The 25,867-nt window shown below is 46.8% G+C and overlaps 1 protein-coding gene across 2 annotated transcripts in view; it reads right to left on the bottom strand.

Moving 5' to 3' along the window:
- FNDC1 (fibronectin type III domain containing 1) overlaps positions 1 to 25,652 on the bottom strand; it is a 92,151-nt gene extending 66,499 nt beyond the window's left edge. Inside the window, exons 1-2 of one of the 2 annotated variants that reach the window (XM_072966112.1) lie at positions 25,380 to 25,652; positions 133 to 327 (exon numbers count right to left, since the gene is read on the bottom strand). In XM_072966112.1, the coding sequence (XP_072822213.1) occupies positions 133 to 327; positions 25,380 to 25,488 (304 nt within the window). In that variant the 5' untranslated portion in view covers positions 25,489 to 25,652. The remainder of the gene's footprint in view (positions 1 to 132; positions 328 to 25,379) is intronic. The other variant, XM_072966111.1, reaches the window with a different exon arrangement.
- Positions 25,653 to 25,867: the final 215 nt, after the last annotated feature.

Raw genomic sequence — 25,867 nt, 5'->3', positions numbered from 1 at the left:
GGCTACCCAAAGAACCCGCTGGTACCCTAAGCCTGGCCACGTTTTGTCTCATAAGTAGTCACCCTGAGCATAGCAGGAGAACATAGGTGTACAGTTAGTTCTGACTGGGAACAAGACCAGAGATTCACTTACCCACATCCTCAATAAGGAAGGAGTATGTCTCCGCATTCACCTTGATGTATTTAAGACTTTTCAGTGACTTCCCATAGGCAATGTTGTAATGCTCCACGGGTCTACTGGTAGCATCATTGGGTGGGTCCCACGTGACTTTCAGGCCCATTTTAGTGGACAGCAGTTTCACGTGCCTTGGCTTCAGTGGGTGGTCAGCTATGCAAACAGCGCAACCATCAACTAACAGGCAGATTCGGAAAACGAATTTTTTTTTCCCAATGTTCTCTGATATTGTTAGCAAAAGAGCAAATGACTTTCAATCTGTCTGTTCCTAAAAACATTGAGTACTGTCATGTTTGGACAGCATTACAACATGACAGGAAAAACACATATACCAAACCCATGAGCTTTTATGTATTTCTTTCGGATAACTGTGGGTGGCAAATTTAAAACAGAAGTGAAACAAATCAAAATAAACTCTAGGTGTTCTACGGCTTGATTATGTTGCCTTGCTAGTGCAAGATTAACACATAGTAATTTGACATATTCTCCAGAAGCATTCGTACGTTAAATAAATTCTTAATATCCTGCATGGTACAGCTGGACAATCTTTAAAACAGCTCTGAGAGGAATAACATAAAACTCTCATGATCAGGAACAATACCCATTCTAGACAAAATGAGGTAACTGAAGCGTTCACTTCACAAAGCAAACCAAGATCATCCACACCTTAAAAAGGAGGTAAAGAAAGTACTGCACGTAGCTAATTTAAACATTTCCATCTTTTGTCCCAGAAAAAGAAAGGCAAATTATTAAGAAGCACAATTACACTTTTAGCTTCAATTATGAGTGCCAAAAGAGTACTCTTGACTTTCAAAATAACCAAAATGAAACATAACATTTTTTCAAACAAAATCTCTCAGCTCATGAAGTAACTAATATTGCAAGGCAACATAATATAAATACATGTTAAACAGCCATGCAACAGTTTGGGGGCCGACCTGGACCTGAAACTGATTATTCAATGATGCAAGGCTTTAGAAACCTTTAAACTTAGTACCATTAAGAAAGATGAATTTGGACTCTCATAGAAGGAAAGAAAAGGAGAGGGTTTTGTAATAACACATGGATTGGTTAGTATGTGATTGTAACGTTGAATGAAAATACTGAACGTAAGTATGGCTGATCCTAAAATACATCACTTATTCCTGCCAAAATGACCCCACCACCTCAGGAGTAAAGTGATAAGAAAAAGAGAGAATTCCTGTGACCCCACCAGAGGAATCCAAGGAATGAAAAAACAGAGTGTCAATATAATAATTTTCAAAGCATTTGGAAAAGAATGTCCTTTTTAGAGACAAAAGCGTGACGTCAGAAGATGGGCCCAGACCAAAACCCGCAAAGCACTCCTTGCCCAGCTTCCGAGGTGAGGGTCCTGCTGACCTGAGATGAATTGATGAGAAAGACAGCACACTAGTGAGTGTCTGGATATTTAAAATTAGCCATCATGGCCACTCTGCCATGTTTCTCATAGACCCTTCTGTGCTTCTAAGAAACTGCACAGGAATTTCTTTGCCAGAGACCTGGGGTTCCCTTTCCTCAGTGTCCTTTATTTCTCCCAAAGCTCTACAAAACCCCCTCCTCCTTCTCTGTCATGTGTTTGACCATTTTGAGTTGCAATCCTTGTTTGCAGAAATCACTTCCAGGAATCTGAGATTTCACCCCACCCAAAAGATTGCTGGAAGCCAAGCAAGGTCTCCGAAACCAGGAAGGGATGCTATGGTTGGGTGATTCTCCCAAGGAAGAAAATGAATGAATGAATGCATGACTGACACTTTTCTTTACAGTTCAATTCCAAATCTCCCTTCAGGAAATTCAGTCCTGGACAGACAGTCTGAAACGTGAGACTTGGGAAACGCAAACGCCATCACATTTTCTGCTGGGTGTGAGTGATTCAATCAGCGCTCAACCGCCGAGGCCTGAAAATGACACGTTCACAACTGATATCTGAAAAGAAGAAATTTCTAAGCAAGCTCCCTGCTGTGCATCTGTCCTCAGACACATCACGGAATAATTTCCAACTCACATGAGAATCGCGTTCTAACGGTTGCATCAGCCCCGCAGAAAGGGGGATATTCAAAACCTGCAGGAGCTCCAATAAGATAAGGAAAGTAAAAAAGGACAAGAGGCAAATACCCCTGGGTCACCATAAACTAACGGACATCATTCCCTTCCACTTACCCTTCAGTCTCCAAGTGTGTCCGTGCATGAGTCTGTTTGTTCTTCTCTTAACAATGGTCAAGTACCATCACTGGGTCTCAGCCCGATAGCTGCCTGTGTCAGCAAGTACACGCTAAGAAAAAGGCCATATGGTATAAAACAACTCTAAAGCATATAAAAACGGGAGAAAGCGGTGGACAGGAAAGGGGGGCCTACTGAGTGTGTACCACCTGCCGCCCACGGTGCTCAGCACTCAGGCTTACATCGCATGAGGTCCTCTTCACACATACAGCCTGGGAGGTGCTATTTACTCCCTCCATATTCCAGATGAAGAAAGCAAGGCCTGGAACAGAGAGGTTAGGAGAACTGCCCAGAGTCACACAGCTGTAGCAGGGGTGGAACCAAATGCAAACCCTGCTGTGTCCACTTCCAAAGCCTGGCTCTTCCCACAGCTCACAGACTCTCAGAATCTGTCCCTGCTCATAAATGACCAATGGCCATACCCATAGAAAATGCATTTAGTAAGCCACCAGCATCCTAAAACCAACTGTGAGGCCAACCGTCTACCCCACCTTCTGGCACCTCTTCCCCTCGGGAGTCACCCCACATCCACCTGCAGTCACCGCCCATCCTGCTGCCTGTCCTCATCCCCTCTCTCTGACGGGAATGGAATAAGTGAACAATATTTGCATTTTTCTAACAAAATCTCAAGCCAAAGGAACAACTTTTTACTTGTGACATTTTAGGCCTTAGAGAGTTACCTATAAAGGTGGTTTTTGAACATAAAGTGGGGACCCTGAAATCATCCCCTAGAGGGAGCCTTCGGGTCAATCTCCTTGTAAAATCAGTCTTGAATTTAAGGTTCTCCAAAGGTCTTAGAGCAATATACCATAACCCCTCCTCCCACCCCACTCCCTAACACACACAATTCGGGCCAGTTAAACAGTCCAGTGACTTAATGAAGAGATATGTTCATTCCCTGGGTTCTCATCAACTTTGACACTTAAAGTTGATGTCATTGCTGATGCTGCCCAGTGAACAGCATCCCTGCCTTGCTCGGAAAGAAGAACGGGAAGGTCAGACGGAAGGAAGCGTGTGGTCATTCAGGCCCACCCCTCACACACCAATGCCTTAGATCTGCATGAATTCACCAAACCAGCCTCCATCCGCAGGAGGACCATTCCAGGCAGGCACAGACCAATGTGTATGAACTTGGATTACTTGGCAGAAGATATTCTTAGTGCTAGAAACATGACAGTTTGCTCTATTCCTGACCATCGTTTTGTAGGTCTCATGACTTTATTCCTTAAATGTGAAGTGAAGACCTAAGGAGTGTGAAATTGGTTTCTGGTAGCAGAAATTTGACGTAACACGTCATAACATAGCATAACACGACAAAGGGTGTTCATCTTTGCTTATTGATTTTTAAGTGTTCTTAGAAAATTAGAACAGACCATCCTCTCTGCTAGGGAAATGAAGTCTATAACCCTTTTGTAAGAGTCTTCAGTATTCTCATTTAATGAAGATGACACGGGGTACACTCTTTAAAGCTATGTGTCCCATGAACTGCTTCTCCAAAGAGAAAAAGGATGAACCCAAAGTCAACACGATAGGAATTCCATGGCCCGAGTCAGGGAACATTGGGAGGTAACCTCACAGAGCATGCATGACAGGTCCGGGCTGTGAAAAGTTGTTTTTGCATCCACAGGAGGCAAAATGAGGAAGGGAGCTCAAGCTGCAGCCTAACGGATGTTAGATTAAGTAAAAAGAATTTCCTGTCTGTGTCTTCCCCCATCTCCCCCTGCTCCAGGCTGTCTTTGAATGGAGACAGATGGTAAGGTGCTCCAGACAGGAGCAGCAGCCAGCAGAGTCTGCTATGACTCAAGCAATTTCATACCACGACAGAGTCATTGCCACAGCTCATACCAGTAAACCTCATCCAGATTCAAGAATATTTTACCAGCTCTGGAGTGGCAAAATGGTATTTTGATGAGATTTCAGATACCTGATCATTGCCAAGCTGGACATCTCCATGCAATGGCTCCCATGAGACCTCTGTTGGTCTGTTTGGGAATAAAAACATCAGGGAGAGTCAGCACCCAGAGTTCTTACTTTGGTCTAGCTCCAAACTCCAGGTCTTATCCTAGAGGGCCCTGGAAGGTCAATTTGGTTAAAGGGTGAAAATACAGACCTGTATCTGTTCAAGGATGGATTCAAAGACTGCGACAGCTCTGCACTGTCTGTCCTTGGAGGGTCTGCAGAGTGGCCTCCAGGGCTGATGAACACACTTGGGAAGACTGAATCCGGAGCTAGGTTCCCAGGGCCCATTTATCATGGTGGAGGGGGCACAATACTCACCTGTCCCTCCCCCCACCTTCCTACTCGCACCTCTCTGGGCACCGGGTACTGACCACACACTCAGTACTCACGTAAACGGCTGATGGATTGAAGGCAAATATGTCAGGAGGCATTAGACTAATGAGGTCAACTGAGGTTCTCCAACCCAAGCACCTCCAATGACCAGAAAGATGAAGCAAACAAGTGAAGACATATTCTGCCTGAAGGCACAATTTAGTTTCAGGCACCTGTTGACAAAAAGGAATTCAGGACCCAGATTTTCTGATATTCTGGGGCTTTTCTAAGAAGCTGGAAATCCTGGTTTTAAGGTGAAATCTCCCAATTTTACACTAATTCACTTAAGTTTTAAAAAAATATATTATATGAGGAAGCACACACACACACACCCCGGCTGGCCAGACTCACTCCACTGGCAGCCAGCTGGTGAGCTCCACCTTAACTCCGGGAGAAAACCTTTAGTTGCTGATCCTGACAACTCCCCAGTGTCCTGTTTCAATTCTGAGACTCCCATGGGAGCCTGGTCCATGAGGAAGGGCTACAGGTCAAGATGAAAGCTAAGTCTGGAGAAGAATTACAGCTATCCCAGCCCCTGAAGGCCTAAGGTACAGACCTGTTCAAGGGCTCATCCCCCACCTCCAGAATTCCCTCCCTCTCCCAAGGGGCCTAAGGAATCTGGGAAAACTGGCCTGGCCTCCAGGGAAGTCAGGCAGACCCCTCCCAGGATGGCTCTGGGGAGGGGAGCATGAGGTGCTACCTCGGCTTCGATACCAGCACAGCCGAGGACTTCCTCATGTCCAGCGCTCACCTAACCGTTCCGGACTAAAAGGCCCTACTGCCCATTCGACAGGCCCATGTGAGTTCCAGACTGAACAGGTTCAAAATGAAACTCGCTCCCTTGGTTCACACTCCCCGCCCATCCTTAAGTTACCGGCGCATCCACAAGGGCCAAAAATAAATATGTTCCTGGAAAGGGGTCTCCGCCAAGGGCTATTTCCTAGACTACAAGAAGGAAAGTTCAGGGTTCCCTGAACTAAAAATAATTGCGTCCAAAGTCTCCCATTTGCCCACCTTCCTAAAGAGTCCCAAGCCCCTAAAATCTCTAGGAGGCAGCAAATCCTAAATGTGCTTGTGAAGGACACACTGTTTTTCTCTTCCCTGGGAAGTCTCCTCCAATCCTCTGGTGACAGACCTCTGGTCACGTGACCCCACCCGGCCCAGGAGACTCCACGGGAATCATTCTCATCGGAGCTGGACCCTGGGCACAGCCTTTGCACTCCCGTCATGAAGCTGTGAAGGGACAATCCCAGAATTGGTGGTGATGCTGGTGGTGATGAGACCAGAGATGGAGAGAGAGCCTGGGGGAAGACAGAGCCTTGGATCCAGGCATCGCTGTGGCCAGCTCAACGCCTGCCCTTCCCCATGTGCAGTCCCACAAGCCGGTGAGTTCTGGGATTTAAACTAGTTCAAGTTGGGTTTTTGCCACTGGCAGTTAGAGCCTAATGGATTAAGGGACTATTAATCAAGATCTTCTATGGAAGTCAAAAATAACTTTCTGAAGCTACCCCCGCAGCCAGTACATTTGGTCACAAAAGGCTGCCAGTGCAGACACACCCAAATAAATGAAAGCGAATACCAGTCAGGGATAGCTGTCACTCTTAGCCCAGGGCTCCCTGAAGCCCACCCAGTCTGGCAGGTCGTGGCCGAGGAGGGGGCAGGGACAACCGCAGTTAAGGCGAAAACCCCCGAAGGAATGTTATGAGCCTTTGAAATAAACCAGTCCTGTAAAACCCCCAAATGCTAAAATTATTTCTTAAGTCTACCCAGGATTGCTCTCTAATGCAACAAAACCTTCATGTTTATGTAAGTCTCTCTACTTCTTCTTTGTTTGAAATTCAAGTTTTACTTTCCACTGAAAACCGCCAAATGCTTCCCAGACTCTGAAATGAAGAAAACACAGATCTCAGTGTAGCCACAAATGTTTGACCAAAAATCCAATTGATATGCCAGAAAAGGTTAGGATAGACTGAAATTGCAGTGTAGCTTGGCGGAGGAAGCGATGTGGTATATGACTCCGTGACTAAGATTCCGAGGAAACCTGGAAAAATTCAGCTATTATCCATAAGATATCAGACAGCTCAGGGATATCCAGAAAGGTCAAAACAGCCAGATGGTTGGCAACGTGCAGGCAAAACACTGAAATGACTGACTGAGTTTTAAATGATTTTTCAAATGGATGTTGGAGGGACATTTGCCATACAGTTCAAAACAAGCGGAGAAGAGGGAGGGGAGGTACATGGTGTTTTACAACTAACTGTGGGCGTAAAACTGATACTAGTCAAATGTAGATAGTTGACTGAGTTTTCCACCTGGAAAGCTGGGTTTGGGAGACAGAGACTGAGTGTTAAAATAATGGCCTGGCTTCTCTTCTGAGATTTCACGATATGTGTGGAGTTCAAGAAAGACGTTCTCCACGCTTGGTGTGGTCCTTTAGGGATAAGTGCATAAAGAAGAAACCAAACGCTATGCCTTTGGAGTCTTGAAACTTAAAAAACACTCCAGGGAGCTGACAGAGCTGTGCAAACGAACCTCTGACCCCACCAGGGGGGCCACACGGTGCGTCCTCACACAGAGAGAAACACCAAGGCCAGCAGATGCCCCGGGTCCCTCCAGAGACCAAGGGCAGCCAGGATCTCCAGACTGCAACCCTGGTTCACATTCCTCAAAACCCAGTCAGTTTCTCCAGGTCATGGTGACTTGCTGGATTCTACCCCCACGCCCCCAAATATGGCAAGTATGTCCCGTCATATGTCCTGGTGAGGCTGGGACTGAGCAGAGTGAGAAGCTGGAAGATTCCAAATGCCCCAGGCGGCTCTTGGGTGTGGCTGGAGCAGCCAGACAGGGTTTCTAATGACCAGAGGGGCCACTGGGCCCAGTCTGTACTCCCCTTCACCTCACCCCGGCCTCTGCTAGACCTGAGTTCCCACCACATCCCCAGCCCCTCAGGCATCTTCTAGTATTTTGATAACAACAAAGCATCATTTTATTCAGACTAAAAGGCCAGATTCACAGGACTACATGCCAACGTGCTTATAAGGGCACTAGATGGTCACTGAATACAATTGTGAATCACATTTTTTCTCCATCAGCTCAAAGAAGGCAAATGGTGAAGACATCCAAGTCTCAAAACTCGAGCCACTGGCTCATCTTTAAGTAGAGTTTGTCCAAGTCCATTTCCAATCTCTCTAGAGGTCAGCGCCACCACACTCTCATCCAATTCTGTGCAAACATCCTCCACCTTGGGCCAGTTTCAGGTGGCCTCCTGTCCTGGACAGAGGTGATCCTCACACTTGGCTTCAGGGAACTTCTCCCCCTGGGGGCTGCATGCAAATGGGTCATGCCTGAGGCCACCAGGAACATGGGAAGAGCCCAAAGCCACTCAGGTAGCCCTTTCCCCTTTGTCCCCTTCCCTTCTCCATAGTAGCTGACCCCCAGCCTCCCATCCAAGGCCACCTGCACCCTCAGTGTAGCCACAGTCCCATGATGCTGGTAAACAAGGGCTGTCTTTCAAATGCTCTCCCATCACCTCAAGGTTAATGGCTTCTGATGAGCAGAGTTTTCCTAGAATGTTCTAGATTCTAGGTTGTTTGTATTTAGGGGAGAAGGGAGAGAAAGCCAGGATGTTTGTTCATACAGTTCTCCTCACTCTAGTCCCCTTCCTTATTTTCTTTCTCTCCTCTCCCCCCGCCCCCCACCAACTCGGGGAAGACCCACAGAGCAGAAAAACACAAAAATGGACGAGAAAATGAAGCAGCACGGGATTCTGCTTCAAAACAAACAGGAAATGGCAAAGCTGAAATCAAATTCTCAAGCCCAAAGGATACTCTTAAAATGAATCTGCCTTTTCCCTCAAGATGTTTTCTGAGATTTTTCAAGTTGGTTTTTGTATTAGTCAGTCCCATTCTAGCCAAGTTTCCCAACTAATTAAGAACAGTTCGGCAGTTTGCATTGAATTCAGAAACTGCTGCGGGGCCACTGTGGGTTGGGTACCTGGAGCCACTCCCAGCTGCTCCTTCCTCCCTCTCCTTCCTCTACAACAGAGGCCAGGGTACCACATCTTCATGGCCCTTCAGCTTCCCTGTGGCCAGGGGTGGTCGTGTGGTTAACGCTAGCCAATGACACAGACGAGGAAGTTACTGCTGCCACTTCCAGGAAACCATTGTAAAAGGATCAGGATCTGCTGTCATGTGCTTTTTGCCTTTTGTATCCTCCTCCATTCCCCCGCCCTGGGATGTCAACCTGATACTTGGAGACACAGCAGCCATCTTGGAACGTCAAGTGACCAGCTTGAGAATGACAGTGGGCCTGGGACGGCAGAGTAGAAACACGGGAAGACCCTGGGTCCCTGAGAGCCTCTCTGCTCCCAAGTAAGATAGACAGTTCCCTTACCTGTTTGGCCGCGGCTCATCAGACACTGTGTTACCAGCAGCCCAGTCTGCGGCGGCCTGATACCATCCTTTCTGGATCCATAAAAACGAGTCCCTTTTTCTCTTGATTTCTATACGAGAGATGCTCTAACTCATTTCTTTCTGTTTGTTGTTTTTAAGGGATCCACTCCGGGAATTTAATTTTAACAATGTCAGTGTTTTATTGATCTGTATGGTTGGGCTTGAGTAAGTTCTCACCAGAACATGATGCAGCCAGAAATCAGAGTGGACTTAACCAAGAGAGCTGGCAGAATGCAATCATTAGGAGTTAAGGTTTGAAAGCTCTTGGCCATTTTATTCTGGGACCAAGTAAGAAAAACCTATGGTTCCAAAGGAAAAACTGAAGAATTTTTTCCCTGTCTAAACCACCAGCTTTCCAGAATGGTTTAAGGAAATGTAATTGGAAGAATTCCATAGATATGTTTATTTATGACAACAATAAGAAAACAAGGGACTTTAAAGAGAAAACACCTTAAAGGTTTGGGAATGAGGTACGGGACTCCTGCCTGCAGCTGATGGGTATCAGAGACCCTTTAAGAAAGCGGTAGTTTCCAGGGTTTCATGGGATCTTTTGCACATTCTTCAAATTCAGTTCGCAACTGAGAAATAGTTTCTTCAAGAATTACCATTGTTTGCTGGTCCAGCTTACACTCAGCCTACTATAAACTGTTGACATGACAGCCAAGAAAAACTCCCTGAAAATTCATTCCTTGTCCCAAAATGTGAAAGTCATTGTCTAACTATGTTAAACACTTGGGCATTACTGTCGCTAGAAATCACCACTCATCCTACTCAAAAATCTCCCTGAAAAATGCCCTTAGAAGAGAGGCCAAGCCAATGCTGTGGAGAAGAAGGTATGAAACAGAGCAAATGGGGCAGATATGATCAGAGGCCAACCACTGCATGGACCCAGGGACAGCCCAGATGGCTAATGAGAGTCACTTTTTTAAAAACTTTTTAATATTTAAAATTTTAAATATTTCAGATAATCGCTGGTGATGACTGGCAAATAATCTATCAGTAAAGATGAAATAATCTATCAATGAAGATGAAAAAATGCACAACACACTTGATGAGAAAAAAGTTGAAATTTCGCAGTGGGGCCATTTGTGACCAGGAGAAAATCGAGAAAGCAGTAAAGGAGAAGAGAGGAAATGAACATTTGTTGTACACCTAGCAAGCCCCCACAGCAAGCAAATAAGCCACCGAAGTTTCTCTCTGCAAATGTCAAACTTAATTCATTCCCTTTCACCAACCATTTCATTCGCTTCTGCAATAGATATTTACTGAGTCCCTACCACGTGTCAGTTTCTGAGCTACACCAGAAGAGATTAAAGAGCTCTACGTTATCACAACGATTAGATCTTGAATCTCCATAACAACCCAGTGAACTGTGCTTTGGTATCCCCACTTTTATAAATGAGGAAACTGAGTCTTAGTGAGTCAAGTGACTCTCCAAGGAACACAGCTAGTAAGTGACAGTGGTCAAACCCAGGCTGATCCAAAACCATAGACCACACTCCTCCTACTACACTTGGTTGCCTCTCAGCTGTAATTATAACTACAAGGAATAAATGGAGTCCTGGAGAGAAATCAGAACCAAAGGAATAAAATTGGAAGTCATCAGTAGAAGCTGAATCCACAGGGGCACATGGGCTCTCTGCACTGAACGAGATCTTACGAATGTTGGGAAGACTCCATCGTGCCAAATCCTCACTCTTGGCCCTTGACTTACTCTACTTCCAACACCAGTTGAATGCTTCTCCTCCTGGAAGCACCTCTCTGTCTTTCCTGACCCCAGTCTCCTGCCTTCCAGGACACCTTATTCTCTGGTTTTTCTTCCCCATCACTGGTCTCCTTTGCCAGCTCCTCCCTCTTTGCCAGAACTTAAAATGGTGGAGTGCCCCGCTCTGGTCCTCCCTCTTCTCTGCATGCACTCCCTGGGCCTTGTCTGTCTAAGTTAGCACATCTGGTCCAATGACTGCAAATACCATCCATACGCTGATGGCTCCTGAATGCATAACTCCAATCCTGGCTTCTTCTCTGAGCACCGGCGCATCCGACTGTCTACTTGGCATCTCCGATGGGACTCAATACTGGTGTCTAAAGGATAACCAGGATGAAGACATTTTAAACCTGAACTATTAGTGATAAGGAGGAGAACCAGGATTCAAGTTGCATCATGGAAGACAGAAGTGGAGAGATTTTCAGGAAGAAGGAAATGTTGATCAGGGTCAAGTCAAGTAAAGGCTGAGAAAAGCCCATTTTTCTCCGCTTGTAATTAGGACATGTCCACCCCCATTCAAAGGCCCCACACCAAGCAAATAAGCCATCAAAGTGTCACTCTACAAGTATCAAACTTAATGCATTTCTTTTCAATAGCTACCCTTAAAAGATTGATGTAGGAATAAAATGTGAAAGCAAATCATTAAGCACCCAATGGATGTGAGATACAGTGTTAGGAAGAAGGGCCACAGATGGCTGATGTCACCGACTGCAACCCAATAGATGAGCCGGCAGGATCCCCATTCCTCGGTCAACTCTCCCTCTTCCCACAGAGTGGGCCATGGGTCCTTATTCCCTGCAATCTTGGGGGATATACTTACAGAATATGTTTATTAGAATTTTAGAGTCTTGAGAATTGAAAGGAAAGTTGGGTCATCTCATCCAACTTCCTCTCTTCAATCTGCCTAGCAACTGTGTGTCCAAAATGGTCTTTGAGTCTCTCCATGACTAGACAGTCTACCCAAATTCCAACAGGTTTCTCCCACCTTCAGAGATAAACATCTATGAATGTGTTACTCAATGGGGTGACGCAGGGTCACTAAGCAAGGCACTGCACTGGGATACAAGTGAGTTAATCACAGGTGTATAAGAAAGACACTGGTCTTCAGTCGCCTGAGGCAAGAGCTCTATTGGCATCTGAAAAGGACAGCAAGGACATCAGACATCAAACATCAGCTGAGTGCTACCAACAGTAAACACTATCAAGGCTCAGAAGGGTGAGGAAAGGAAGTCCTCCTCAGGCTGGGGTGATCAGGGAACGTCCGTGGGGTTCAAGGAGGCCTTTGCTAGAGGTTTCTCCTCCCATAAGTGGGAGCACGGGCCACTGCTTTCCACGACTTCAATTCTAAGAAGATATTTAATCAGACCCTCTCTGCGACTCTAACCCAGCCTGCTCTGAGTTGTTCCCTGCAATGAAAACTCATTACCATTTCAGAGCATCAGCAGGTTCCATGAAACTCATCCCTGGGACCCCAAGTCAAAACTCTCCTGTTCTACAAGAGAGAGACACAGTCTGCTCAGACAATGGCCTGTGTCTCGTCTCCCAGACCTCTTCCTCCCTGGGTGTTAGAGTCCAAATGCTGCCAGGACGCAACTGTAAAATAAGACCAGCCCAGGTCCCAGGGAAACCAGGTGCTTAGTGTACCCTGCCCCTCTTTTCTCTTCCCTCTGGCAAATGTCAAACTTCATTCATTCCCTTTCACAAACCATCCAGGCTGTGGTTTGCCTGGATATCTGTAGGTACGCATGTGGGTTCTGAGAGCTATTAAGCATAAGAAGATGCTTCAATCCTCCCAGTCTATCAGAAAAATAATAGAAGGAAATTGTTGCGTTGGGGTAGAAAACGGTATTAAAAACAGCAGGGCCAGGGCACGTGTTACAACAGAAAGAGAACATGGCGCTCTTCCATAACACAGAGAACGTCAGAGCATCAGACACTCTGGGAGAGCCAGGCCGCCACGTCATATTACCTAGCAGTCTCGAGTAGAGAATACAATGGAGATAAAAGAAAGACAGTGACACATCCCAAATTGTACCAAATTCGGGGGGTGGTGTAGATTGAGTCAGTATCAAAGTGTACCCGCCCGGCAAGGTCCTCAGACAAATGTGGCGGTTTCTCTTGCTGATCTTACAATTCTACGTGCATCAGTCAAACGGTCAGAACCTAACACAACACCTGGCAGGCTGAAGTTGGTTAGAAAGTACTGGATGATCCTATACTGCTGCACTTGTCCCCCTGGATGCCATTATGTATTGTCCCATCAGTCCCAACTCCTTTGTGAGGCCTCTGCCGCCTGTGCCTCAGCACCGAGCAGAGCCACTTGCCCTAGAAGATCTTTGTTAACTACTTCATTGCTTCCTTTATGAATGGAGGGCCCAGCCAGGCTTGATCTCTGAATTGGGCCCCCTGGCTGTGTGTAGGTGTTTGGGACTCTGGGTTGACAGTTCACACGCACAATGTAGCCTGTGTCTTCCCACATCTCAACCAGGGCCCAGGGCTGGAAGCTGAGTGAATTCCTTCACCTACTGAAAAGGCATGGCGCTGGTATGCAGGCATGCCAAGGGCTGTGGGCTGAACTGTGTCCTCCAAAAAGCTGTGCTGAGTCCTAACGCACAGTACCTGTGGACATGATTTTTTAATTTAATTCTTATTTTTTAATGAAGTGCAGTCAATTTACAATGTTAGTTTCAGGTGTACAGCAAAGCAATTCAATTATACACATACATACATATGTATATATATTTTCAGATTCTTTTCCATTACAGCTCATTACAAGAAACTGAATGTAGTTCCCCATGCTATACAGTAGGTCCTTGTTGTTTATCTATTTTGTATATAGTAATGTATATCTGTTAATCCCAAACTCCTAATCTCCTGTGAATGTGATTTAGAAACAGGGCTTTTACAGATGGAATCAAGTTAAGATGAGATCACACTTGACTATGGTTAGCCTTAATCCAATATGACCAGTGTCCTTATAAGATGACACACCGGGAGAATACCATACAATACGGGACAGAGACTGGAGTGACACATCAACAAGCCAAGAAATACCAAGGATTGCTGGAAACCACCAGAAGCTAAGAAGAGAAAAGGAAGGATTCCTCCCTAGAGTCTCAGAAAGAGTAGGGCCTTGCCCTGCAGATTTCAGATTTCTAGCCTCCAGACCTACAGGAGAATAAACTTCTGTTGTCCAAAGCTGCCCAGTTTGTGGCCCTTCCTTATGGCAGTCCTAGGAAGCTAGCATGCCGTGTAAACAAAACGCTCCACTCTGCAGCAGGTGGGGCTGCCAGCACAAGCCAAGGTTCAAAACTCATGTGCTGACTGACTCTACGGGTCAAGGTGAGAGGGATGCAAGGACTGTCCCACACTCACCAACCCCACATGTCCTGTTGGCCTGAGGTGGACATATGGAAACAAATTTCACGTGCATCGTGTGTAGTTAATATCAAAGAAGTCACATCCACTCGTTCAGTAAGTATTTACTGAGCAACCACTATTTGCAAGCAGTGTTCTAGACAAAAGGGGAGACTTCAGTGACCAAAACTGATAAAATGCCACGTGGTCACCACGGAGGAAGACAGGCAATGAGCAACACCAACGTGAAATACACCAACTCTCAGGTAGCGAAGAGGTTGTGGAGAAAAATACAGCTGGAATGAGAAGCGCTGTGGGATACGGATCAGATGACATCGTTAGACGGTGGGGAGTGGTCAGGTGAGGCCCCGAGAAGGTGATATTGCATAAAGCATGTGAGGATGGTGAGAGACAGCCCATAGAAGTTTATGGAATGTTGTTCAGGCAAAGAGAATAGCAAGTGCAAAGGCACTGGGGCTGGAAGGTGCATGTTAGGGAAGCAGCAAGGAGGCCAGCGGCTGAAGCAGATGGTGAAGGAAGACCTGGTGTAGAAGATGATCATGTTGCCTTGAAAACTTCTTAGGACTTTGGTTTTTACCTGAGAAAGAGAGAAGGTTCTGGAGCTTCACGCATCACAAGAATTACTGTGCTGCTGTTTTGAAGACAGAGCAGAGGGGGAGAGGGCAGGAGCAGGGGGCCCAGTGAGTAGGTTACTGCAATAAGCCAGATAAGGTGGCTTGGGCCAGGGTAAGAGCAGTGCTTTCCTGCTTTGCCAAATCACACACCGCAACATCTCAGGACACACAAAAACACCTGCCAGCTAACTGCAGTGATCTCAAGCAGAATGGGCAAAAGGAAGTACTTTTTAAAAACAGGCTTTTACAGTCCACAAATGACAAATGCTGGAGAGGCTGTGGAGAAAGGGGAACCCTCCTACACTGCTGGTGGGAATGCAGTTTGGTGCAGCCACTATGGAAAACAGTGTGGAGATTCCTCAAAAGACTAGGAATAGACTTACCATATGACCCAGGAATCCCACTCCTGGGCTTGTATCCAGAAGGAAATCTACTTCAGGATGACACCTGCACCCCAATGTTCATAGCAGCACTATTTACAATAGCCAAGACATGGAAACAGCCTAAATGTCCATCAACAGGTGATGGGATAAAGAAGATGTGATATATTTATACAATGGAATACTACTCAGCCATAAAAACTGACAACATAATGCCATTTGCAGCAACATGGATGCTCCTGTAGAATGTCATTCTAAGTGAAGTAAGCCAGAAAGAGAAAGAAAAATACCATATGAGATCGCTCATATGTGGAGTCTAAAAACCAAAACCAAAAACAAACAAACAAACAAAAACAAAGCATAAATACAGGACAGAAACAGATTCACAGACAGAGAATACAGACTTGTGGTTACCAGGGGGGTGGAGGGTGGGAAGGGATAGACTGGGATTTCAAAATTGTAGAATAGATAAACAAGATTACACTGTATAGCACAGGGAAATATACACAAAATGTTATGATAACTCACAGAGAAAAAAATGTGACAATGAGTGTGTATATGTCCATGAATGACTGAAAAATTGTGCTGAACACTGGAATTTGACACAACATTGTAAAATGATTATAAATCAATAAAAAATGTTAAAAAAAATAAAATAAAAACAGGCTTTTACCTAACTCAAAGGTTAATATGATACAATTCCATTTATATGACATGCCTGAAATGACAAAATTATAGGGATGGAGAACAGATTCGTGGTGGTTGAGGGCTGAGGAGGCAGGAAGAAGGATGGTGAATGAGAGCAGCAGGAGAGGTCCTTCTCCATCACATATTATTACAAGAAATTGAATATAGTTCCTGTGCCACAGGGTAGGTCCTTGCTGTTTATCTTTTTTATATATAGTAATGCATGTCTGTTCATCTCCAATCAGGAGGGGTCCTTCTAATGGAATGGAATGGTCACACAATCTACATGTGTGATAAAATTACACAGAAACACACACAGAGAAGCAGGCGAGCTCTGCATAAAATCGGTGAATTGCACCAAATCAGCAACCCGGCAGCGACCGTGCACTATGCAAGATGGTACCTTTGCGAGAAACTGGGTGACAGGCACATGCTCTCTGCATTATTTTATACAACTGCAAGAGAATCTACAACCCTCTGAAAATAAACACATTTCAAAACCGTTAAAAAATAGTAATCTTTTACACCTACAGTGTTTGTCCAAAGCCCTGACCCTTATGCCTGGGAAAAGAGAGGGCACCAGAGCAGGCTCCGGAGAAACTGTCACTTAAAGCTTCTTTAAACTGACCCACGACAAGCATAGTACACACAATAAGCCGCACTGGCTCCTGTGTGACAGGCACACTTGCGCGGTCCTCTCTCTAAGTGGAAGCATTGGTGGGATGCCGACACCACTGCGCCATCACTGGTCTGGGGGGCTGAGCCCTCCCTGTAGGGGATTTCACTTTATAAAACAGCGGGAGGATGAGCTGGTGCTGCCCTCGTGAGATCGTGCCTGCTGCTTTCCCCTCATCTGCCCAGAGGACCCACCCTCTGCTCTCAGGGACCCGCCTGCCTGGGGACCACTGTCACCTGGCCTGGCTGGGGTCCTTTCTCTGAGCTCCTAGGAGGCCACACCTCACTGCTCAGGTGTCCGGCCTCTTTGGCCCTGCCTGGCCCTGGGGGTCCCAGCCCAGGGTGACTGTCTGTGGGATCACATCTGCAGACAAACAAGATGTCGTCTCAAACGAGGGACCATGGCTGCACACCCGGCTCAGATGGTTTATTATGATGCTAACCAGGTCCAGCCACAGCGCCAGTGCGTAGGGACCCACTATCCATCCTTCTCCCAAGAGCAGCTCAGGCACATCGCGGTCTGCATCTGCCGGCGTTGACCAACCCTCCGCCCATCTGTCCAGGGCGAAACCACCTTCCAATCCTGAAATAAGTCGATGTTCAAGTAACCTTCAGAGCAGAGTTTTATACTTTGTATACTATATCCACTGATTTCCTCTTCAATCCAAGTTAGTTACTGCCCTCCCCCCACCCCAGGAACCCCTAAAATAACTCACAGGGTTTTCCTTTGGAAACTGCACTGAATTCTCTCCACAGATCCACCCTCAACCCCGAAGTCACTACCGTCCACTGTTTTGTGTTCTTACCCTGACTCCGTCTACCATCTGCCCGCCTGTGAGTGCCTGAGAGCCGCAGCGCCCGGGAACCCTTTCCACGATGGATCGCTCTAGAACATATGAGCCATTTTGGAAAACACAGAACAAAAGGATTCTTCAAATGAGACAGAAGTTGGAGGTAAAGACAGCAGTTAGGTCTGTCTTGTAACGAAGAAACCCCCAAGGGCCCAAATAAATAAGACGCAAAAGATCCCGCAAAGGCAAAGAACAGGACGGCCACCTGCCCCCCCCGGCCCGACTGCAGCGCCACCCTCCACTGGGCCGGCCGCGTGACCTCCAACCAGTCTGCACCACACACAGTCCTTCAGCGGCCACGGTTTCTGTGAATTACGGTCAAACTCCAGGCCCCTCCTGATCCGGCCGCTGCCGACCCTCCAAGCCCAAACGCCACTGTTCCCCCAGGGCCACTCTGCAGGAGCCACTTGCAACACTCACATTTTCTCAAATGTGTCACGATGCTTCTCGCCTCTGGGCCTTCACACAGCATCAAGTTTGGTTCCTCCACCTGAACTGTCCTTCCTCACCTTCTCTCCCTAAGTAATGTCCATCCCTTCTTCAAAACTCAGCTCAGATACGACTGTCCCAGACCCTCCAGTCCGGTCCCCTGGGACTGTCCTAACAGGCATCACACTGTATCCTCCCCACCCCCTCCCCAGGCCTGTATGCTTTCACACAGGGACTGTGTTTACTGGATTTGGAATCCCTGTGCTTGCTAAAGGAATGAATGAATAATGAATGAATGTATGCCTTTGAAGGGAGACTCACACAAAGTTAGAGTTGGAAGGGGCCCTTCGCCAGATCTCCAGTCCAAGTCCTTCATTTTTTGGATGAGAAAATTGAGACTTGGAGAATTATGACCTTCCCAAGGCCACACAGTGCCAGTGAGTGGCCGGGTCAGGACTCATGAAGTGGATGAAGCGATGGGACACCAGAACATAATCCCTAAGAAACAAATCCTGGCATTTAAATGACACATCGTTTCTGAGAAGTTGGAAATACTTTCACACCATCGGTATGACAATCTGTGGGAGAGGTAGGGCTCTGTCGGCCCCACAGACTAGCACTTCGTGTTTCTCAGCACTGTTCCTTGGCTTTACAGTCCACCAGACACAAACGTGAATTCGGGGAGGCTCCTGGTGAAAACACAAGGCCAGCAGCTCAGAGCTGTGACTTCCATTCTCAGGATCAAACACTCCGAGAACCACTGCACTAAAGGGTGAAGGATTTTTTGTAACAAACTCAACAGAGAGCCCTGGCCTCGGGGGCAAGTTTTAACAAGACCCAATAAGTAAAGGGCACTTTCCTACAATGAGGATCTCGCCTGCGTCTGAACGCCAAATCTATTCTGTAACAGGAAGTAGGGTTCCCTGCAGCCTCCTCCAAAGTTAAGCCCCACTGGAGTTCAACTCACTTCCATGCAGGCAGCATCATTCCTCAACAGCAGTAGGACGAATGCGCAGACTTGGAAGGACATCCAGAGCAAATCAGAAACCGCCGCACCGGCCCTAGGAGGTGTACAGGGAATTACAGGAAATGCCCAGACCCACGGGAGCCGGCCAGTCTGCAGGAAGAGTGTGGGATCTGGATCCAGGAGGTTGGGGTCCAGATCCTGGGACGACCACCTACTGCACCTCTGACTTCGGGAAAACCAGTTAACCCCTCTGAACCCAGTTCCCTCAGGGTAAGATGTGGATGTTACCAAGGTCACAAGGTGACAGTTAAGCGAAATGACATACAGGGAAGTGGTTACCCGTGGCACTTCTAACTGCCAGTTAACGTGAAAAAGACATTAAATGCAAACCAAAGAACTCCTCGTAAAGATGAACGTAGAATTATACAGACTGTACTTTACAGATTAGGATGATGTTATAATTTAATCATTGCTCCACACGTAAGAGTCCACAGGACGAAAATCAACATTAGCAGCTCTCCAATTAGAGAAATAAACCTGCCTTAGAATTTGCATTGCTTTCCCTGGATACAAAAAGAATCCACTGAGCGCAGAGCGGAGACACTGAGAGAGACAGGTTCGTCAAAAGTCACTCAAAACTGACTTCCAGTGCTCAAGAGGCAGGCACCCCCGCTCAGTGTCCCCTGTCCCCGCGGCTCCTCCAGCGGCTGCCGCTTTGGCCACAACCTGCAGAGACAGCAGGGGCTCCCCAGCAACTAAAGGGCCGCTGACCCCAGCTTTAGTTTTAAGCTTCAGATTTCTTCTCGCCATTGATCAGTTGACAGTTGCTAACTCGCAGGTATTTCCATTCTCAATGAATGAGTTGTCATTCCTGACTTAATACGTGAAGGAAGCTCCAATTTTGTCTCTATAAAGCCCCAGCCACTGGGGCTGGAGTGCGAGGGGCCCGCCGGCGGCGAAAACGCGGCCGGAAGGCCAGGAGCGCCCTCTAAGGGCCGTGGAGGGAAAGTGCCGCCGCCCGCCAGGCCGAGAGCCCAAAAAGGAACTAGGAGGAAAATGTGTCTTCCACATGACGTCACCTAATACTCAGCGGCACAAAAATTCCTTATTCAGAATTTCTAAATTTTAACTATCTGATCCATGCTGTAGAATTTTCCTGAACGAGGTAATAGTAATAACACAGTTGCCCAAAATCAAATTATATTCAACTTCTTTAAATTCAATTTCTTTGTAATTTCCATCTAGAAGGAAGGAAAAAAAGGATGTTCGCTCATGTGTATAACCAACACCTCCCTGATTCCAAGTGCTCTGATATATGTCTACTAAAATTGGTAAAAGAAATAATGAAATACTATCCACTCCTACCCCCAGCTACCCAGATCTCCCCAAAGGGACCCAAGGTTTCAGATTTGAATGTATCCTCATATAAAGAAAGATTCTATGGATAAACAAGAAAATACACATACATATATATTTTTTCTCTTCTTTATCTTTATACTTTTAAATACTCACCTCTGTATTTTCTAACTGAAATAAAAGCTTCTGATAAGAAGTTTTATTATAACTCAAGAAATTCCTAAACTCCATAGGGATCAATGAAAAGAGGCCTGCTTCTTAACTGACAAATCCTGCTGGGGTCTTTCCTGAAGTGTTTGTGTCTAGGCTCCCCTGAACCCCACCCTCACCCTTTGCAGTAGCAGAATAATGGCCCCCAAAGGTGTGCATGTCCTCATCCCCAGAACCTGTGAACATGTGACCTCACATGTGCAAAATCAACTTTGCAGATGTAATGAAGTTAAGGACCAGGAGATGGGGAGAACATTCGATGGAATAGAGTGAAGAGAGAGAAGGAAGGTCAGAGGCAGAGAAGGGGACGTGTGGGTGGAAGTGGAGTGATGCCATTGCGGGAACGGGCCACCAGCTGAGGGATGCAGGGACCTCTCAAAGCTGGAAGAGGTGAGAGCTGGATTCCCTAGAGCTCCCAGAAGGAACACAACCTGTGATTTTAGCCCAGTGAGACCCATTTCAGTCTTCTAACCTCCAGAATAATAAGATAACAAATTTGTGTTGCTGTAAGCCACTGGCTTTGTGGTAATTTGTTACAACAGCAATAGGAAACTAACACACCTCTCCATTCCTCAGTCCCTCCCAGGCCGGTTGTCAGAGAATGGGCCTTTATGTCTTAAATAGAGCTATGAATGGTCTTGGTAGACATATTGATAATGCTCTGAACAGTCTGATGATAACTTTCCAGGGACATACATTGTCCTTCTGCAATTCTGTACAAATTCTAACTCCTACTGATGAATTGTGTGCTCAGTTGACGAATAAAACAATTCTTTCATCTGGGTGGGCTCCAATGCACAAGATAAAAGGAAAGGGTATATTCACCCTCTGCTCTCAAAGAGGACAGAAGTAGGCAGGAAGCCCTACAGAGCTGCATGTAGGCTGGGTCACAGGAAAGCCTGTGAGGGCTCCTGGGGGTGGAAGGAATCTATCTTACTTGCTTGGTCTCCTGGAAACTAACCTGGCCCAGGCCACACAGCAGGTGAATGCAGCACTGAGATTCAAACCCAGGTGCCTTGATGTTGAACGAACTTCCTTTCTCTACACTAGTGGTTATCAAACTTTCTGTTTTCAGATTCCTTTCTTCTGGTAAATCAATGATTACCTCACAGAGATTATGTTTATGTGGGTTTTATCCATCCATATCTACTGACCAGAAATTAAATCTAGGAAGAGGTTAAACTCTGTACTTATTAATTCATTTTAAAATAGCAACAGTCAACCATTACAAGCTGACAAAACAAGCTTTGTTTCATGAAAAAATAACTGTTTTTCAAAGCCAAAAGAAATAGTGAGAGGAATGGCATTTTGGCAAATCTCTTTAATATAAGACAGCAGGGTCTCCTGTCCAGTTATGCCCTCAACCTATTTCAGTGTGTTGTTTTGGCTGAACATTCTAAAGAAAATCTGGCCTCACACAGACATGGGGAAAGTATTTTAATACCCTTACAAATAATTTTGGAAAATCTTTGATACTACACCAAAACTCATCAAGTAGCAGTTTCGTAAAGGTAAATTGCAATGTATAATCTGAAACTATATAAAGAATTTTTCATATTTTGTTACAGTAAAAATCCATTGGGCTGGAGAGGGGTTGTTATAGCTCAGTGGTAGGGTGCATGCTTAGCACTCACGAGGTCCTGAGTTCAATCTCCAGTACCTCCATTAAAAACAAACAAACAAACAAAAAAACTCCATTGAGCTGTTGTGCACTTCGGATCAATCGTTCAGCCAGACAAGATTTTGTAACACTGGATCAGTCACTTGGATTTACCAATTCACTTGGTTATGCAGAACATCTAAATGTTGACACATTTTTATAACATGCTATTTTAAAATCACATTCATTTATATCACCACCTATCTTGTTAGAAAAGTTTTTAAGCATTTGGGAAGCTTTCGAGCTGAGGAAGTTGGAGGCGACTAGGCAAAATTCTATTTTTCATTTGAAAGCTCAAATTTTCTCACTGGCAAGACATACGAGCCATCATTTTACCAGAAGTGGCAGACTGCCTTTGTTCATTTTTTGAGATGTCTGCCAAATACCCAAATCAGAATAACTGGTTTGTCTGCAGTCAGTCTTTCTGGTAAATGTGGTGTTCCATGAAAAAGGCAGCTAGTTCCACTCACAACTCAAACCATCACACCAGTGCTTCCCCCCAGGGTTACCAATGAACTGGGGCCGTCGGCAGAAGCGCTTTAAGTGCCTTTCCCGTATCTTCATACAGAACGTTTAAAAGACATGCATACCAGGGTAGAGATTTGGTAAAATTAATCGTTTTTACTGTTGCACCAAGGACATTCTCCAGTGAAACTGGCAAATCCTTTCTCAACTTCAAAACCCCGAATAAGGCAGCAGATTCAGCTGCTGGTCCTCCATCTACTGGTTCATCATGGCACATTGCCGCACCTCACAACAAAGCACCCGCGTTCCCCCACTAAGCTTTTGTACCCTCGCTACAAACTTCCAACACTGAAAAAGGCAAGGAGTATCTTGCTACGACTTTGAAAATAGTTTTGACCCTGTGGATTCCCTGAAAGGGTCTTCAAGCTTTAAAGGAAAAAAAAATTTAATCACTCATCACCACTCTAAGGTAACCACTATAAATGGATATGAGTGTGTGTGTCTCCATATGTTTTTAGAAAAAGGTATCTTTTCAGACTGGCAAGCACAATTTTAATGGCTGCGTAGTATTTTACTGCAGGAATGGAAGGGAGGAGGCATCGCTTGCTTATTTTGTTTTACACTTTAAGTGAACACCAAGTTGAAGGGTTTATTTAGATCTTCAGCATGCCCTGCAGATCACCTCTGTCTTAAGGCAAGTTCCCCCAAGCTGTGATGGTCTGCCACTGTGAATGTGGTTCTGGGTGATTTCATTACAGCAATTCTAGCACCAAAGGTTTGGGGGAAAGGAGAGGGCAGGACTCAAGCAGCTGGCTAAGCCTGCGCATTAATTCAGCCAGAGAGGAAGCAGCGTGTCTACAGCTCTGCTGTAAGACCCGGAGTGTAAGTCTGGAGCAGTGACTGTAGCCATTACAGCAAGACAGACAGGAAGGCTTCCCAGGGAGCAGATGAAATAAATTATGTGCCCCATGATTTCTCCCGCAGCATAATAATAGAATTCTATTATTTAAATACAGCAGATGCGCATTTCAAAATGTGTTCGCCCTCCTATGTCCACTTCTAGTCTGGTCATCATTTTACTGCAAATCCCACGTCAACACAGTAGAGAGAAGTGCCAGCGAGCCTTCCAGCTCCAACATTCCACAGCTCAGTGATTTACAGAACAGAAGGCATAAGGAGGAGCAGCAGAGAACACAGCAGGATTCCCGGAGCTACCCCCAGGCAACTCTGACTTCAGACCCACTCAAATGTAACTCATCGGGCAGGTAGAAGTGGGCTCTAACAGGTAGAAGACTGTAAAATGCCAGTTTAATATTGGTTCCAGTTTCAGTCTGTTTCCTGAAACAAAAACTCTTACAACATTCAGAGAATTCTAATTTAGGGAGATAAAAGCCATGGGTTGTAGGTGGGGAAGTTGAAAGTCTTTAAAATAGTTTTATTCTTGATAAATACTATAAAAAATATTCAGTGAATGCTTTCCTGGAAGTAGCTAACAGAGAGGAAAACCTACAGCTGGAACTGCCTTTTATGAACAAGTGGCATTTAGCATCTCAGCGCTTGGCATAACCCTGAAACAAGCGTTATGCACCCACCAAAAGCAGTCACAAGGCAACTTTTCCCCTTTCCCTTGAAATAAGAGAGCAAACGAGACACTAAATAGTGTCGTAAAGCAAGTAGCCCTCCTTGGAATCACATCTGAATTTTTATAACCCAGTTGGGAGTGAACAGTATCAACAAAAATGTCGACGTCTTAATTCCTACAAACTGATGACATAAATAAAAGCCAGAGAGTATCAAGTGTGAAAATGCCTGCACAGGAGTGGAAACAAGGGCCGCCAAAGGCTTAGGGATGAAAAACTTCTTTCTCTCTGCGGGAAACCGACAAGAAATCTGAAAACAGCCCACTAGCATTTTCTAAAAAGCGTTGCTCCTATTTCAGCCCCCAGAGAAAGCATCCAACCCGTCTCCAGCCTCAGCTTTTGGAGAAGGGCGAGCTTCTCCCGAACCGACTCTCCCACTTCCCTCTCCCTCCTCTCAAGACAATTGTCCTCTCCCAGCTCCAAAGCTCCCACCGAGATGCACGGCTTCTAGCCTTCTCCTTGGGCGCCAAGGTACCCAACCGCCCCGTGGCAGCTCACAGCTTTCCCCGTGCGCTTCTAGAACAGCCCTGCCTCTCTGCCTCCCTTCTGGTCTCCCAAGTGCCGTCCTCCAACAGGCATCCCTGCCTCAGGCAGGTGAAACTGGAGGAAAGAAGGATGCCCACAGGGAGATTCTGGGCCAAGGAAAACATCACCCCCACCCCCACCACAGGGCCAAGAGGTCGCTTTTCTTTTCTTTTCTTTTCTTTTCTTTTCTTTTCTCTCTCTCTCTCTCTCTCTCTTTTTTTTTTTTTTTGTTCTTTTATTTTCTTTGCCTAAATGTCCCCGGAAAGTTAGACTGCTTAGTCTCCGACTCCGAGGCATTCGACGGCAAAGTTGAAACCCAGGGCGCTGAGGTCCTCTGCCCGACTGAGTCCCCGCGCCCGCCTCTTGTGCGCAAGGCACCAAGTGTCCAAGACCCCGCGTCCCCAGCCGCCCCTCCGCGCCCGCGAGCGATGAGGACGCACAGGTTAGTGACAGGACATGCAGCCAGTAAAGAACAGGGCGACGATCCCCGGAGCGACAGGGGGTGAGTGGCGCACGGAAGGTGGACAGAGAAGAGGCGAGGAGGCGCGGAGAGCCGGGCAGCGGAGCCCGGGACTGCGCGTACCTGGAGCCCTCGCCGAGGAGACGACGGGCAGCAGCGCGGCCAAGAGCAGCAGCGCCGCCCAGGGCAGCGGGCGACGCGCCCGCGGGGGCGCCCGGACCTCGGGCGCCATCCGGAGCCCGGGGTGCGCGGCCGGCTGGGCCAGGTGATTGACCGGTGGGCGCTGGGCGGGAGTCGGGGAGCGTGGATGGGCCGCCGTCGGGTCCCCGCGGTGGGTGTGCGTTTGAGCGCCCCGGCCCCGCGCCGCTCCCTCCCGGCCCGCGCACCGGCCGCCGCGCTCCGCACTGAGGCCGCCCGCCGCCGGCCGCGCCTTTTAGCCGCGCGCGGGCGCCCCCTGCCGGTGGCCGGGAGGCGGGGGGTGGCGGCCCGAGGCGGGCGGGGCGCGAGGCCAGGGCTCAGGGTGCCCCAGCGCCCCGGAAGCCCGCTGGGAGGGTCTGGAAAATTCAGGGATTGCTGTGCGCGAGATGTGCTCCCGGTGTCTAACCTCTCTC

The sequence above is a fragment of the Vicugna pacos genome, chromosome 8 (genome assembly GCF_048564905.1).
Source record: "Vicugna pacos chromosome 8, VicPac4, whole genome shotgun sequence".
Taxonomy (NCBI): domain Eukaryota; kingdom Metazoa; phylum Chordata; class Mammalia; order Artiodactyla; family Camelidae; genus Vicugna; species Vicugna pacos.
This window is presented reverse-complemented; position numbering and strand designations above follow the sequence as displayed.